The sequence below is a fragment of the Copadichromis virginalis genome, linkage group LG1 (assembly GCF_057382275.1).
Source record: "Copadichromis virginalis isolate Kocher_CV1m ecotype Utaka linkage group LG1, C_Virginalis_male_GT1.1, whole genome shotgun sequence".
In the NCBI taxonomy this organism is placed as follows: domain Eukaryota; kingdom Metazoa; phylum Chordata; class Actinopteri; order Cichliformes; family Cichlidae; genus Copadichromis; species Copadichromis virginalis.
The window spans coordinates 28,041,204-28,056,670 of NC_140618.1; the positions used below are offsets into that span (position 1 = coordinate 28,041,204).

Below are 15,467 nucleotides of genomic sequence, written 5' to 3' on the forward strand. Positions count from 1 at the left end.
ACATCCTTTTATTTTAGAAACACTAACTCGATTTGGATTTGGGGATAAATTTAGGAAGATAATAGATATACTGTATAATGATATAAATAGCTCTGTGTCGTTAGGCTATGGCACTGGTAAAAGATTTAGCGTCAAAAGAGGAATTAGGCAAGGGTGTGGAAGCTCTCCGTTGTTATTCATAATGGTTGTGGAGATGCTCGCAATTCTAATTAAGAACAGCAGCATTGCCGGTATTGAGATTATGGATAATTTTTTAATAATTAGTCAACCTGCGGATGACACTACACTCAGAAAAATTATGGTTCTTAAATGGTTCTTCAGATGTCTTCATGGTTCTTTAAAGAACCATGAAGACAAATGGTTCTTTAAAGAACAAAAGGTTCTTCATCCTTAGCAATCTAAGTTTGATGGTGTAAATGGCATACATATTTACTCACTATAACGAGGCTGTGAATTATACTGTGTGTTTTCTTTGTGTGCATGTGTGTGCGAAGGGGAAGGGTGGGATACCTGGCAATTACCCTTTAAGAGAAGATGGTAGGAAACTGAATATTCAAATAAAAGTTAGAAATATTTGCTTAAAAATATACTGGTGGCAGGGGTGGGGGCCAAAGCCTAAAGACCCTAACCCCCCCCCCACACACACACACACACCCCTAACCCCACAAACACATTATGAATATGGTGAGTTAACAAACAGTAGACACAATACACACATTCAAATACTGTACTTTAGTTTTAAATTTTAATAAAGCATTACTATTTTCTACTCCAAGGCATTACTTTTGAGATTATTATATATTTTTGAAAATATAGCATAATGATAATACTAGTTATTGTAAACTTTACAAACCACCCAGCAGTATGTAAAGTCAAATTATAAAATACAAGTAAATAACAATTGCAGAACAGAATGTCAGTGTAATGAACACACTTCGTTTTGACAAAGCGCACTGCTTAGGTAAATGATCTGAGTAGTTGTTCATCACTGAGCAATTTGTTAATATGTGTTTCGAGCCAAATAAATGACAGGGAGAGAGAGAGTGACGTCAGAACACGTCATACTATAACCTCCCGGGAGCGGACGGAGGGGGTCAGTCGTTGGGATGCGCATGCGCAGACAGAGTGTGCGAGCGGCGGGCCTTGACCTTTCGGGAAAAAAAAACTCACGGACGGTGACAGCGAAACGGATAACAGTCTTCAGTACCTGCTGGACTTTGAAGCTCTGGATTCTGGGACTGTTAGAAAAGGTAAAACATTTTCATTAAAACCTTATTACTGTTTTGTTTTTGTTACTCGTCATTGTAGCTTGCTGTTAATGTTGTGCTAACAGTAGCGATTAGCTAGATACGTTAGCCGTTGAGGTCAGCGCAATTTAGTATCCAACTGTTTTCCTAACAAAACCACTGTTATAATTAAGTGAAGGTTCTCCCAGCTAATTTGAACCTTTGGCTTCTAAAATATGTGGTTCAATTGCGTGCTGCGTACATAACCTAATGTCAGCTAGACCGAAATTAAAATTTAATATATTGTTAAAGTCACTAACATGGCGCCTGAAGCCTGTTGTGGCGTGAGCTCTGTGTCTGCTCTAGAAACTCTGAAATTCTGTAGATCTGAGCCGTACATTAAATACTCACGTGAACCTGTACTTTTAATTCTGTAAGAGCTGTATAAAATACAGCTATGCATAAGTGTTTTGAATGAATAATTAGATTAGATAACTCTTTATTGTCTAATCGAATTATATAGAAATGAATAGAAACGTGACATGAGACGGTGTGTCTTTGACTGTTCCTGCATAACTTAGTTTCGGACTAGTTGACAAGTTATGCTCCGGTCATTTGATGTTTCCAAGATAGATGTTCTTTTGTAATATTTATTTTTTTAATTAATAATTTTTTTGTATATTTCATTTATCCACCATCATACATACAAGCTAAGAAGAGGTCGTTATACTAACAAGAGGTATCAACGCCGGGCCAAAGTTCAGCACATGGTTAAAGTTTGTAATCCAGCCAGGGTGTAAATATCACTCAGCAGCCAGAGCTGAAGCAGGTAGCATCAACACATAAATCTACTCTACCCGGCTTAAATCACAAGAGCACCTCTGACCAAAAGGCTGTAGATTTTTCTTGTTTGCACAAATTAATCCAGATTCACATTGTGTTCACAGCTCCAAGAAAATGAGGAAGAGGAGGGGGAGAAACACAATTAGATTGAATTACAATTGGATGGAAGTTGAGGACAAGGAGAAGGAAGTTTAGGATGAGGAGGAAGAGAAGCAGCAGGAGCATCTTTAGGGATCCCTATGATGTCATTGAGGTTTGTTTCATTAATATGGTCCTCTCACAAAGAAAGATGACTTGTTTTAGTTCACCTACTTCCTGTATTAAATAGTGATGTGCAAAATGTTGTGAAAAACCATGGAGCAGGTACGTATAGTGCATCTGCAGGTAAATGAACATCAAATCTCTAAGACAGACTGAAATCTGTATATTTATCACCCTTATGATAAAACCCACGTCAGCCATTGGTTTATGGACTTTGTATTTTGAAGCCTCAACATTTGCTTTATTGTTGTTGCTATGTTGGGACCATATTAGGATGAGGGATCAGAATCTGGAGTCATGCACACTATTGTTTCATTTAGTGTGTATCCATAAGATTCGTACAGCAGATCCAAGTTGTGCCTTGAAAACAGGAAAGTCGTCTGCATAGAGGAGAACTGTAATAGCAGGCTTGTACAAAGTGAGGCTTTGTGCACTCGTTTTACTTCTGTCACCCTGATTTGTTGCAGATTTCACTTGAAATCAGGCAAGAACTGGACTTATTTTTTATAATGTGTTCTTGTGAATTGATTGTGTATCGCATATGTTTGATTTGACTTTCTGCAAGACAACAGTTGTCCGCTGGCCAAAAAAGTTTTCCAAATACCTCCACGTGATCAAGCCTGGATTTAGTAAAGAATAGCAAAAAAAATCTGCTCCTTCTGCTTCAGATGCAATTTGTGTTTCTGTGTTCAGAGGCAGCGGCGAGAGGGGAGACCTCGGCTCATCCAGCTGGAGAGCCTGACCAGGAGGAGTCAAACATTAACTCAGCTCTTCCAGGGCACCCTGCAGACTCGGCTGTTGGCATCGACGAGGGATGACGTGAACATCAAACTGGTCCATCACAGGTCAACTGCAGGTATGCGAGTCAGACCTTCTGAGGAGGGTTTCACTTTTCTCTCTTCTTTATAATTGACTCTTTTCTCTCTCTTTCAGCTCCTTGTCTCAGAGTGGGAGGGATTTGAAGCACAAAGGAAGGAACTTGTCGTTTGGTTGGCTGATATGGATGTGAGGTTGACCAGCTGACAGGAAACACCAGTGAAAAACTGAAACAACTGCAGGTGTGGGCTTGTTTTAATATGACATATATTTGATATGATACATACGTCAGAGACATTATCCTAAACTGGACTAACAAAGGACCATGAGTACAACATGAAATGTACATTACATAGCGTAAGGCTGAAGTTCATTGATCATTTTAATCATAAACTTGTTGTTGAAATGATTTTACTGAACATGCAAACATCTGCTGATGAAAATGTGTTGATTTATTGGTCTGTTATGAAGCTATTGCTATTTCTAATGTGTTTTATCACTTTCTGATGTTTTATTAATTAAACAATACATGTATTATTTGTTGTGTTATCTGTAGCTATAGTATTTATATATATTTATTTATAGTATAGCAAATATATTTAATTATTACTGTTTAAAACACTAATATGTGACATGTATTAGTAGTGATGTTGTGCTGAGGGTTAAAATGCCTTTTTGTCTTTTGGTAACTACAAAATGACAATAAACCATTAATATGTCTTTGCTGTGCTCGTATTTATTTTACCCTACTCAAATTCAATTTATGATGCATTTTATTTTGAAAGATTTAAAATGGTTTTTTAAAGAACCACTCAAAAAAGGTTCTTTAAAATGGTTCTTTTAAAGAACCATTTGAAGGACCTTTTTAAAAATGGTTCTTTAAAGAACCATTTTTAAAAAGGTTCTTTGAAAAACCATTAAAGGTGCCCCAAAGAACCATTTCTTGATGGTTCTTTGGGGCACCTTTAAAGGTTCTTCAATGAACCACTGAAAGAAATGGTTCTTCAAAGAACCATTGTTTGAAAGGTTCTTTGTGGCACCAAAAAAGGTTCTTCTATGGCATCAGTCTAAAGAACCACTTTTGGTTCCAGTTGGCACCTTTATTTTTCTGAGTGTAGCTTACTGGAGAAACGACCTAAACCTGTTGGTTAAATCTTTGACTTTAGTTAAAAAGAAAAAGGCTGCTTTTTTGTTTCCTTTTTGGAAGATTTTGATTTAGTGAGTTAATAATCTGTTAAATTATATGACCCCATCTTTATATCTTCTTTTTCCTATGTATGAAAGTTGCTAATATGTAAGGAATGTCTATTCTCTGAATGTGTAATATATGGTGCATTTTGTTTGTATGTTGATTTTGCTAATAAAAAAAAAAACAAATGCAAAAGATAAATGAAAAATGATATGATGAAGTTGGAAAAGGCAACTAACATCTGACTTTTTTACACGGTGATCTCGGTGAGGCTCTGGGGAAAGAATCAAATGATTTTTAGAAGAATGTTCACACAGACAAAGAAGTATACATGGAAAAATCTTCTCTATGGCAAGCAACATTTTTTTTAAGCTAAACCACTGACTCTTCCTTGTTTGCTAGTTTTGTGTAAAATAAAATAAAAACGAAACGAAACTGCTCAAAAATATAGCCCTGTGAGTTACGATGGGTATGCCAGCCTCCTCTGGGTGATTGGTGGTGCTTTCTGCTGTTTGGGTAACATTTGTTTCGCCCACTTGACGAGTTTGGCTTTGCCTTTAATTTAGCTTACCTATCTGTTCAGTCTGCTTATGCACACTGAGTTGTGTTTTTCCCCAAGAACGCAAATGTAATCTGTCAAGAAAAACTAAAGCGAGCGACAGGAAGCAAACTGGTGACCTGTATTAACTAACAGGTTAAGAATGATTTAAATACCAGCAGCTGTTAAAGGCAGTGAAGTCACAGTTAGATGACACTATAGCTGTGAAAACGACCCAGCACAACTTAGCTCTGTGAGCTTCATGGTTCTTAATTTGAGACAACCACTGGAGAGTGAAGCAGCAGCAGGAAAAATGATGAGACATAAGCTGAGCTCATAGAGTTGGATCTAAGTTATTCCAGTTTGCAAATAGTCACTTATTTGTCACTTGATGCATTTATTTAAGCTTGTTAGTTATAATACAACACTATCAGATAGCACACCAACATACAATGCATCTTGTACACTGTTTTGTGATTGCATTTTTGTGAATTACTTAATCATCCCAAAGTCCAGATCCAAATCAAAGAATCATCCCCAAGTCCAACAGACACCCATATATATTTGTGTTTGATAGCACCCACTGCTGGTACTGCAACCCAAGCATGCATAATTACTTCACGCCTAGGTAAAGTGTGACACACATGATGCCCTCTAGTGGGCATGTGAGTCTCCTACATACTGGGGTGAAGATGATCTCACTCTCGCGTGATCTGTGTAGCGGAGATTGAGCAGAAGATGTAAAAGAGGGTGATTGTAGCAAGAAACAATCAGATCTCTAACCCAGGGCGTGACACAGCATCCACACAATGTTAGTGTCACGGCTGAGGAGCAGTCGTGTGGTGTATTGAGAAAAGGATCCAAAATGCAGGCACTGGCTAGGGTGCGAGTGAGTGTTTATTTACAGAAGTGACAAAAACAGGACGAGCAGAGCAGGGAGTTAACAAATCTAAACTGGGGAAAACTAAAGAACGAACCAGAAACCAAACACTCACGGGAGGAGGGGCAAAATGCACAGAGAAGGATGGCAGACAGACGCAGAATGAACACCGGGGCCCTATTTCAGGAAGCCGGTTTAGAAAACTCAGAGTGAAAAACGATACTCAGGGTTGAGTAACCCCGAACTGTCCAACTCGGAATATTCGGTTTCAGAAAGGCTGATAACAAGTAGTTCAATCAACGCGGAGTTGCTTTAACCCCAAGTTAAGCGCGCGCACGAGGATACATAAAGCCCTGATTAGTGGAGCACAGATTAAGCGAGTCACCATGGAGACGGAGGGAAAGAAGGCGCGGTCAATGTATTTTACAGCGCTTGAGGCCGAAATTCTGATGCCAGCATATGCCGATAACATGCAAATTTTGCAGAAAAAAAGTAACACAACCTCAGCTGCAAAAAAAAGGGAGCATGCATGGCAAAACATAGCCGACAGAGTCAATGCGTGAGTGTTAATTTAAACATTGATCTAGGGATTTCCACCCATTTAACACGTTATTTTATTATATGTTATTTTTTATTTTATACATTTTATTTTGTGATGATGTGAGCACAAGTGCAACCCAACAGGCCCCAAACGTTCCTGGCAGCAAGTAAAAATGAAATATAAAAATATAGTCCAAACAGGTAAGGTGTAATTGTATTACGAGCCATAGTGCTTGGTCTGCTTGTCCCATGTAAATCAATTGCAGTTAGAGGCTACATTAATTTTCTTTCTGTAAGCACTTATTGAAATTATCTGAGCACATTACAAGTACATATTTGCTTACTCTGTATGCTCAAATGTGACCCGTTATAGCCAACAGAAAAAAAAGCGGAGGCCCGAAAAACAGGTGGGGGTCCTCCACCACCACCCCTCACAGAGCCTGGCCACTTGGCTTCCACATTTGTGATAATGTTGGCAGCATCACATATGATCTTCACAGTGCAGAGAACACAAATTAGCATCCATTACTATAATGAAATAATTTGTTAGTTTGAAATGCTACAGGGAACTATGTACCTGCACATTAATGCTGTGGAAAGACTCCCTGTTCACATACTCTCCTTCATTTACTGAAGGAGCAATGATTGGAATGTGAGTGCCATCTGTACAGCCAATCACGCCTGGGAACCGTGAAAATAAATGTAAAATTTAAGTAGTAGTTCAAGTATCACCACATCATGAATTAAGTTTTGTTCATCCTGCTACCTGCAATTTTGTGGAATCCCTCTTTGATAAATCTTGTGGGTCTATGACCGGGGAACACCACAGACGAGTACAGGAGACGTTTCAGTGCAACTGTAACATTCCTGACTGCCCGACAGACGGTAGCCTTGGAAACGTGCTCAGCGTCACCAATATTATACAGAAAGCTCCCGTTTGCAAAAAACCGAAGTGCAATACAAATAATATGTACAGAACTGAGAGGATGTCCGCGATGTGTCACATGAGCAATATTAGGCCTGAGGATGTTATTCAAATAAATTATAGATTGTGCTGAAAAACGGTAACGTTCACACAGGAAATCATCAGGAAATGATAAAATGTCCAAACGCGCTCTAATCACTCTCTCCCGGCGGAGAGCTCTGCGGAGAATTTGGGCTTCAACATCTACTGGCTCTTCAAGGAAGGGGCACGCCATGTCTGACACTTCCTACAGTCAGGTTTCCGACACAGAGGCGGAGTACGTCAGGGTTAGTTGAAGTAAACCTGCTAGGGGGCAGGTTAGCTTCACGGAGTGTGTCGTCATAGTAACTCACTCAGAATTAATCTAAACTCGCTTTGTGAAACCGAAAACCCAGAGTTTTCGTTAACTCAGGGTATACTTACTCAGAGTTTGCACTAAACTGGCTTCCTGAAATAGGGCCCGGGTTACACAGTGTAACTCCGAAATGACAACACAGGCACGGCTTCTTCAAGACGGGCGCTTGGCTGCATTTATTGAACGCCGTGAAAACTCGTGGCCGCCTGCCACTTCGGAGGTCCTAGAAGAATAGCTTTACAGTCTTGTGCATTCTTGTACCGCTGGTAGACTAACCAGGCCTTTGCAGATAGCTCGCTGAACTCCTTAGCGTGATTATTAAACGTGGGCTCACAGCCTATACTATCACGCCCAAACCTCGCGATAATAGCGGTGTAACAAAACTTGTTCTTTGTGACAAGATAAACACACCCTTACAATATTGGCCACAGAAACGTACAAGCAAGAACATTTTAACTGCTGGAACCATCTCTTAAACTTTTTTATGCATAAGCCATTTCTGTGACACTTACACACAGAGTAGTGAAGACTGACACGGCGTAACACAGACGACGCGACAGAGAGCACAGGAAAACACAGGGCTTAAATACACGGGGAGTAATCAGGGAATGGGCCACAGGTGGGAGAAATTAGGCTAACGAGGCAGGCGAGAGGTAAAACTGAACACACTGACATGAGACATGAACTTTCAGAATAAAACAGGAAACTAACAGACACAGAGAACCAGACAGAACACTGAACTTGACAGGCAGACTCATGAGCAGACACAATAACACCATGGACAGACAGAGGGAACACAGGCAGGCATGAAACAAAAACACTAACACATAGCAAACCTAAACAAAAGACAAAACAGAATAAACGAGAACAAAGAATAATATAAAGAAACACAAAACACCGAGTCCTCAGACTCAGGACCATGACAGTTAGGAGAGCCAAATGAGTACAAAGACTCCTGTCATGAGGGAGGCTGATAATGTGATGTTTGGAGAATCATGTGGATATTTCTCATGTGTAAAAAGTTGCATCAATAGCTACTATAACTCAAATAAATAACTCAGAGAACATTTCAGGTCACATGAGCCTGGTTGCATAAACTGGTGTTAATCCTGAAGTAGATAAACTACAGCTGTAGATGATTACAGAACAAATATTTGAGAACACAGCAGACTTAGGCTCAACATGAAGGAACATAGCTCTGGTGTCACTTCAGCTTCAGCTTTATACGGTGCCATATTTCATTCAACAATTTGATTCACAATAACACAATTTTAATAATACACAACATTATCTTTGCTACAGAAATACAGACCTAATACAGAAATAGTATTACATGTTTTATTTATGCAAAAATGTACTAATTAAAAAAGTTCAAAAGCCAACCTAAAGAAGGGCTTATTTTAGGTGGGCTGACTGACAGGGTGATGTTGCAGGTAGCAGCGTGGATCTTGTTCTCTGAGGTGCAGATGTAGTATCCCGATGTCCAGATGGCGATATCATACAGAGAAAGGATGCCTCCCTCCGAAAGACAACAAATTAGTCACAAATAATAAGTGAGTGTAACAGCTATCATGATTTAGTTATGAACGAATTCTACAGTGCTATTGCTTGGGGAAAACATGAGCTTGGTATTCTGAACAGCGTGATCAGTAATCAGTATATGCAGGGTGCAATGCAGCAGAGTGAAGCCTCTGAGGCAAGGAAATCCTCCTTGCCTATGCCACCTTCTGTCCTTGAATCTTTTAAATGAAGTTGTCATTTAGTTATTCTTCAGTGACCAAAATGAGCACTGAGCAGGTCATCGGGCTCAATCTGTGACTCCTCCAGTCTGAGTGGTGACGTATTCTTAGGCAGATGCTGAACCTAGAGTTTTCCCTTGATCCATTCGTTAGAGTGAGAGATTGTGAAAAAATGTTAGAAATCACACAGGCATAGATAAAAGTGCTGCATGTGTGTGATTCCCAGAATGAGATTTGCAGTAAAAAAACTTGGTCAACTGAGTTGAATAAATTGAAATAAATCTTAAAACTCTGTGTAAGCCAATCCCTGTTATGTGACATAGATTTACAGGATCAATGTGTTTCTCACTGTCAGTGGTACTGGGGTCATGGGGAACAGGGTTGTTCTTTATGTCATGACGCTCCCAGCTATAGGTGGGGGGTGGAGAACCTTCCTCGGACACACATATCAAGCTGATATTCTGATGGTACTCTGCTGTTCCCTGGATCTTGCAGATGGGCTTAGAGGGAGCCGCTAAAAGAAAAACCCATTCTTGTTTATCCTTTCTTGGGTTAAGAATGACCCGCTTACATATTAGAGAACAGATAACAGGTAAACAATACCTTTAAAGTGTTATATATGAATATATGATGTACAGTAGGTATGCTATATAGAAAAGCAGAAACAATTAACTTCAGAAGAACATTTCTTTGAAAACAAATGAAATACTACCTAGAACCACCAAGCGTGTGGTGGCAGATATTTTGCCCTCCTTGTCACCTGGGGTATGCACACGGCACTCAAAATCTTTGTTGTCAGCTAGTGAGATGGAGGAAAGCTTCAGGTTAGCCTTTCCCTGAGTGAGGTCTAGATCCAGGGACACCCGACCTTCATAGTCAGTGTCTATGTCGGTACTGGGGGTAGGCCAATGATAGTAGGTGGCGATCACTGTCTGTTAGAAAATGACACGATTAGAGGAATAATAAAAAACACAAAGACATGTTTGCATCTCATCATTTTTATGTTTATTCTGGTAGTTTGATGTAGGTAGCTGGGTAGATGCCAACCTCTTCAATGGTAGGTTGCAGACTCAAAACAGACCAGGTGATGACGACTAATGTTCGGGAGTTTATGGGACTTGTAGTTGTAAAGGAGCAGGACAATGTGATGTTGTCACCTCTGGCATACTCATACTGCCTTTGGGGGATGGTAACATCAATGGCACTGACACCTGACAGCACTGTAATGGACATAAAAACATTCACTTATGCCATATTGGGTATGTGGTTGTTTTACATTTATAAAGACAGTAATTTATGAAATTTTTCATGTGCAGATTCTTTGCTGGAAATGGAGGGGTTGTGAAAAAAAGAAGTTACAGCCATATGGTAACACAGATAAATTGCACACGAAAATATTAATCTGTTACAATCCCGCGTTGAATGAATGTTGTAAAGCAATCCATCTATGCTTTGAGGGAAACAGAACACATTCTTATCAACGGCTGACACAACCAAGTCTTTGTTTGCTCATTTTGTTTTGGAAAAATCACACTTTAAATAATCAATTTAGTAAATCTGTAAGTTTCAGGTAGACTCACATTTAAACAGGCTTCTCAGGCAGCTTGGTGCGGCGCAGTGGAAAAAAGCAAATGTTTGTCAGTAGAATAACTCACCCAGACAAAGAAGCATCAAAGCATAAATCCTCTCTTCCATGGCAAACCCAAAGGTGGAAGCTGAGCTGCTCCTCACACACATCCAAACTCAAAATCCGTGTGAGGGATGATGCGAAGTTGCTTTATAAGTTTACTTTGTTAACTCAGGCTTTCTGCTTCAGGGTCCGTGTGCATAAAAGTGGGTGTTTGATGATCACTTGACTCTTCGTCCCTTGTGACACACAATATACATAACGTCTGTACCTCCTACTCCGGTCAAGGATTCAAGGACAGTACCAGACAAATGGGTCATAGAGATCTATTTTTTAAAAGGTATGAAAATGATTACAATAAAGTGGAACACTGGCGCTGAAAATAAGATGTGAGAGTAGGCCTACTGCTGCAAGTGCAGAGAGCGTAATTACATCAGTCAGCGCTGTTCTGTTTTTGTTTTTCAAATATAAAAGCTGCACATAAGAGCTCTGAACCTTTAAACTAAATATAGTTAAACATCAAACATTAGTCAGTGTGTTCAGGTCAGACTCTGTCCTGTGGCCTAAAAAGAATGATATCATCAGAACATCCACCGTACCTGCTGCTGAATCAAAAGAGTGCAGAGTACGCTGTTTTGCTTGCATTTCTAAATAGTATTGCACATACACAAAAACAATATACATACACTGTATATTACTCATGCATATTTAAAGTAACCAGTTAGTCATCCCAGCTAAAAGAGGGACAGTAAGGACAGAGTCCAATGAAACAGTAATAGTAACTTTATTAATAAATTTATTTATACATACTTGTGTAAGATTCCTAAATCATAAAACCAACTAGCAGATGAGTCCTTCCAAAATGTCACGTCTGTCGGAGCAGCTGCATGGCATGAGAAGATTGTGGACCCAAATGCAGGCGCAGAGATGAGGGGTGGATGATAACAGAAAGTTAGCCTTTATTTCTGGCTGCAAAACACTGTAAACAGGAGGGTGTGAGAAAACTAACACAAACCTAGACTGGGGAAAACTAAGCATAACACATAACCTGAGAATGGAGACCAGAAGCAAGGAATGAGAAACCAGGAAACACGGGGTAAACTGATGGAGAAAACACAAAGGTAACATGGAGGAAGAGATGCAGACAGTCCAACAAGGAAAGGAGGGAAACACACACCATATATACACACAAAAGGGTAATGAAGAGATAGCAGACAGGAGGGGAACACAGCTGTGACTGATCAGACGAGCAAAACATAAGGACACAGACTGTAAAAGTAAAACAGAAAACACATGAACATAGAGACAAGGAATGACTAGACACGACACAACGGACACAAGGGAAGTGAATGACACAAAATAAAACAAAAAAACTCAATAACAAAAAAGGCTGTAATGGGGCCATAAAAAATAAAATAATAAAAATCTAATGAAGACAGCATCATATAAAACACCTATGCAGAGAATGGATATGCATTCTACTCCAGAGAATGCATATTCACCTGGAGGAGTCTGTAACTCTTCGTGTGTATTTATATTCAGATGGTGATACACACATTTTGTTTAATATTTGGTGGTAATCATTATTGATGATGATGGTAACAGTAAATAAAGTGGCACCAGAAGATTTTATGTGTGTAGTTGTACCCTGCTGCAAGATTTTGTAAAAATAACAAGTCCTCTTTCATTTCACCCTTGTACTCAGACACAAATGGACACAGGCACAGAAATGCACACATGTGCACACACCTACACATATCTACACACACGTACCCACATTTCAAGATCATTTCACGCTTGTTTTGCCATCGCTTGTATGCTTCTGTATTTGTTTTATGTCTGTCTAAGTGTTAGTACTTGACACATGACTAAAGCAAAAAACAGTTGACTGCAGCTTGGTGGACCAACAAGCATTAAAACCCAAGTTAAGAGTTTATCATTGTTAAAGAGAGACATTTTGGAATCCATGCTATATTCTCTCCTTCCATCCTCCCCAGTCATTAACACAAAAAGGTGAGCAGGGCAGCTTCCACAAACATAACTGTTAATACAATCTCAGTTTAACAACCTGTTTCAGCACTGCACTGTGTACATAACTGTGTGTAATGAAACGCATGCCTTTCAGACAAGCGACCACTTCTGGAGCAAAAACATATTACAAAATCCTCAAGGTGAATTTCGCAACTGTTTCCTAATGTTTGGCAACCACTAGCAACCCACTTTGATCTTAAGTAGTCCGGAACAAATAAAGTCAGCTTTCCTTCAGTCTACAGAATTTTAACTACACATTATCTACCTATATAAAAATGATAAAATTCTGTAGTAGATAGAAAAGTTTCAGCTTTTTCACTATCATCTAATTTTTTATTTATTTGGTGTAGTATGACTAGTGCTCCTCTCATTCAGGCACACTTTTCCTCCCTGCTCTGCTGTGTTTAGCTACCCCATGACTCTGAACCATGGCAAGGAAAAACAAAGAGAAAAGTCCCAGTTGGTAATAAGCCAACCTCTTCCACCCGTGGTTAAAAACGTCAGTAACACTGGTCGTGTAGCTCTTTTATCAGCTGATAAACATCTGGTTTTGTGCTGCTACCCTAGTCTTTATGTATGATATTTAGTGTTATGAATGTAAAAATAAACTGACTCCTAACAGAAATCTGTTTAACATTTAAAATTTTGCTTCTAAAATCTCCCTGAATAAAATTAAACATGCTCACAAATGATTGAACAGTGTTAGCAGGTAGGACTGTATGTAAAGTGGATCTCTTAAATGGTGTAATTTTGTCCCCTCAAATGCAGTCTGAGAATTAGACTGCATTTGTACCAGTAGCACCAGTAGGAATGACAGTGTGAGTATGGTCTGAAAGTAAATGAACAATGAAATAGCAACTACATTAACAGAACACAATATACAGATAAATATGAATATAATATCCTAAGTTACTTAAGCTGTTAACAGGTCCTAAATAAGTATTAATCTAGAGATTTGTCTTCAAACCAAATTTCCTAGCAATATAGGAATTAAGGCATTCATATTTAAATATAATCAACAGTGCCATCTAGTGGCTATACAGGCCATAAGCGAGATAGACATGCCCTCACATGCCCCCTCCACAAATATGTTGTCTAGTTTGCCACTAGTTTCCACCTGATACAAACATTACATACAAGCCACAGACAAGTTAAACTAAGTTTCTATCATCTAATCGGTATAACGGTTAAAGACTACACAAAGTCTACATAAAGAGAACTAAACCTCAGATACAGGGTAAAGTGTCATACGTAGTCTGCATCACCCTATAAACAACACACTTACAACTCTTAAATATTACAAAAAGAGGCATATGATCAGGAAAAGAACAGGTAAATCAATAACTTCCATCAACTTCCCTGCAGCAATGACGCACACCACACACAGAAGATTTCTCCGCTTCCACCCACTTCAGCCTCCACTTGGGTACACGCTCCCGGCGTCCTCCGACCTCACTACTAAGGTGCGTGCCTGGAGTATGCTCAGAAGGTCACTATTTCTAAAAGCATATTCTAATACAAACCACATATGCACTGTCTCGAACACCAGTTACACAGCTACAGATATGAAGACTTACATATAGGATGAGGGTACCACTGACAACAACAAAAGTGGGAAGAATCATTTCCCATTACAGGAGGATGTCTGAAAGGTGCAGTAGATGAAACTGACATAGGATCTAAGGACTTCCCACAGCTTTTAGAGAGTAAAACTATTTAGAAATTCTAATTGTTTAATAATACATTTTGGGAACATATAATTTGAGCATATTTGTCTTCTCTCAAAAAAAGAATTTCGACACATGTCAAATAGATCCAAAATGTTGCCTGAAAAACTTGCTTCTTGATTTTTACAATTAAAGCAATATCAGTGCCACTTACATTGTATGTGTGTGTAGCATTAAAGCAGTATAAGCTGCTTTAATAGAACAATACATTTCAGCTGGTTTAATTAAACTAAAATTGATACATTTAAAATAAATCTGCTGTGGTAAGTGTGAGTCCTCGATGTGTTTATTAAAGTCTAAAGTTATTTTGAGAACAAGGAGATATGAGACACATTTAGTGAATTTGTTCAGTTCCACATAGAGCAGATGATTCAGCTCCTGAGCAAAGGTGCCAGGGTGTAGTATTTCCAGGTACACACCTTTGTGGGTCCATCCCCAAAAATGATTACCCTAATTCAAAGGCACTTGACTTTGTCCTTCCTGCATTACAAGGAGAGAAATTACACTTGAGTTATTCTGGTTTTTTGTGGCCCACACCAACTTCATTTGCTCTGTGACAGCAGTGAGAGTTCATGTCATTTTTAGTTATACTTAAGCTTTTATCAAAGACAAACTTGTCCACATTCTGTGCTCCAGCTATTCAAATATGAAGACTCGCTGTGTGACTCTGTCACTGTAAATAGAACTGCGTTCGCTGTTGTGATCTCTGCCGGAGTAATCCGAGCACTAGA

At 39.1% G+C, this 15,467-nt stretch overlaps 1 protein-coding gene and 1 long non-coding RNA gene across 4 annotated transcripts; one reads left to right on the plus strand and one right to left on the minus strand.

The window, feature by feature from the left end:
* The first annotated feature begins 932 nt into the window (after nucleotides 1-932).
* On the plus strand, nucleotides 933-3,950 carry LOC146718922 (uncharacterized). Of its 3 annotated transcripts, none has more exons than XR_014920576.1 (4): nucleotides 933-2,055; nucleotides 2,174-2,322; nucleotides 3,024-3,186; nucleotides 3,264-3,950. It is a non-coding gene; the product is annotated as an uncharacterized LOC146718922 (long non-coding RNA). The 3 variants fall into 3 exon arrangements; XR_014920575.1 differs by having other exon boundaries at nucleotides 933-1,250; nucleotides 1,937-2,322; XR_014920574.1 differs by having other exon boundaries at nucleotides 933-2,322.
* A 5,019-nt stretch (nucleotides 3,951-8,969) lies between these two features.
* Nucleotides 8,970-11,049, minus strand: LOC146718923 (cell surface A33 antigen-like). Its single transcript, XM_085458004.1, has 5 exons — nucleotides 11,007-11,049; nucleotides 10,399-10,571; nucleotides 10,064-10,283; nucleotides 9,681-9,865; nucleotides 8,970-9,131 (listed from the first exon to the last, which is right to left on the minus strand). Exons 1-5 carry the CDS (start codon nucleotides 11,044-11,046, stop codon nucleotides 8,970-8,972), a joined length of 780 nt encoding a protein of 259 aa, XP_085314130.1. The 5' UTR covers nucleotides 11,047-11,049.
* Nucleotides 11,050-15,467: the final 4,418 nt, after the last annotated feature.

Excerpts from the sequence above, each read along its gene's own strand:
- LOC146718923 (XM_085458004.1), bottom strand. The coding sequence starts at position 11,046 with ATGGAAGAGAGGATTTATGCTTTGATGCTTCTTTGTCTGG. Across the intron at positions 10,284-10,398 it reads TGCAACCTACCATTGAAGAG|ACAGTGATCGCCACCTACTA; the intron begins GTTGGCATCTAC and ends ATTTTCTAACAG. Across the intron at positions 9,132-9,680 it reads GTGAGAAACACATTGATCCT|GGAGGCATCCTTTCTCTGTA; the intron begins GTAAATCTATGT and ends TGTCTTTCGGAG.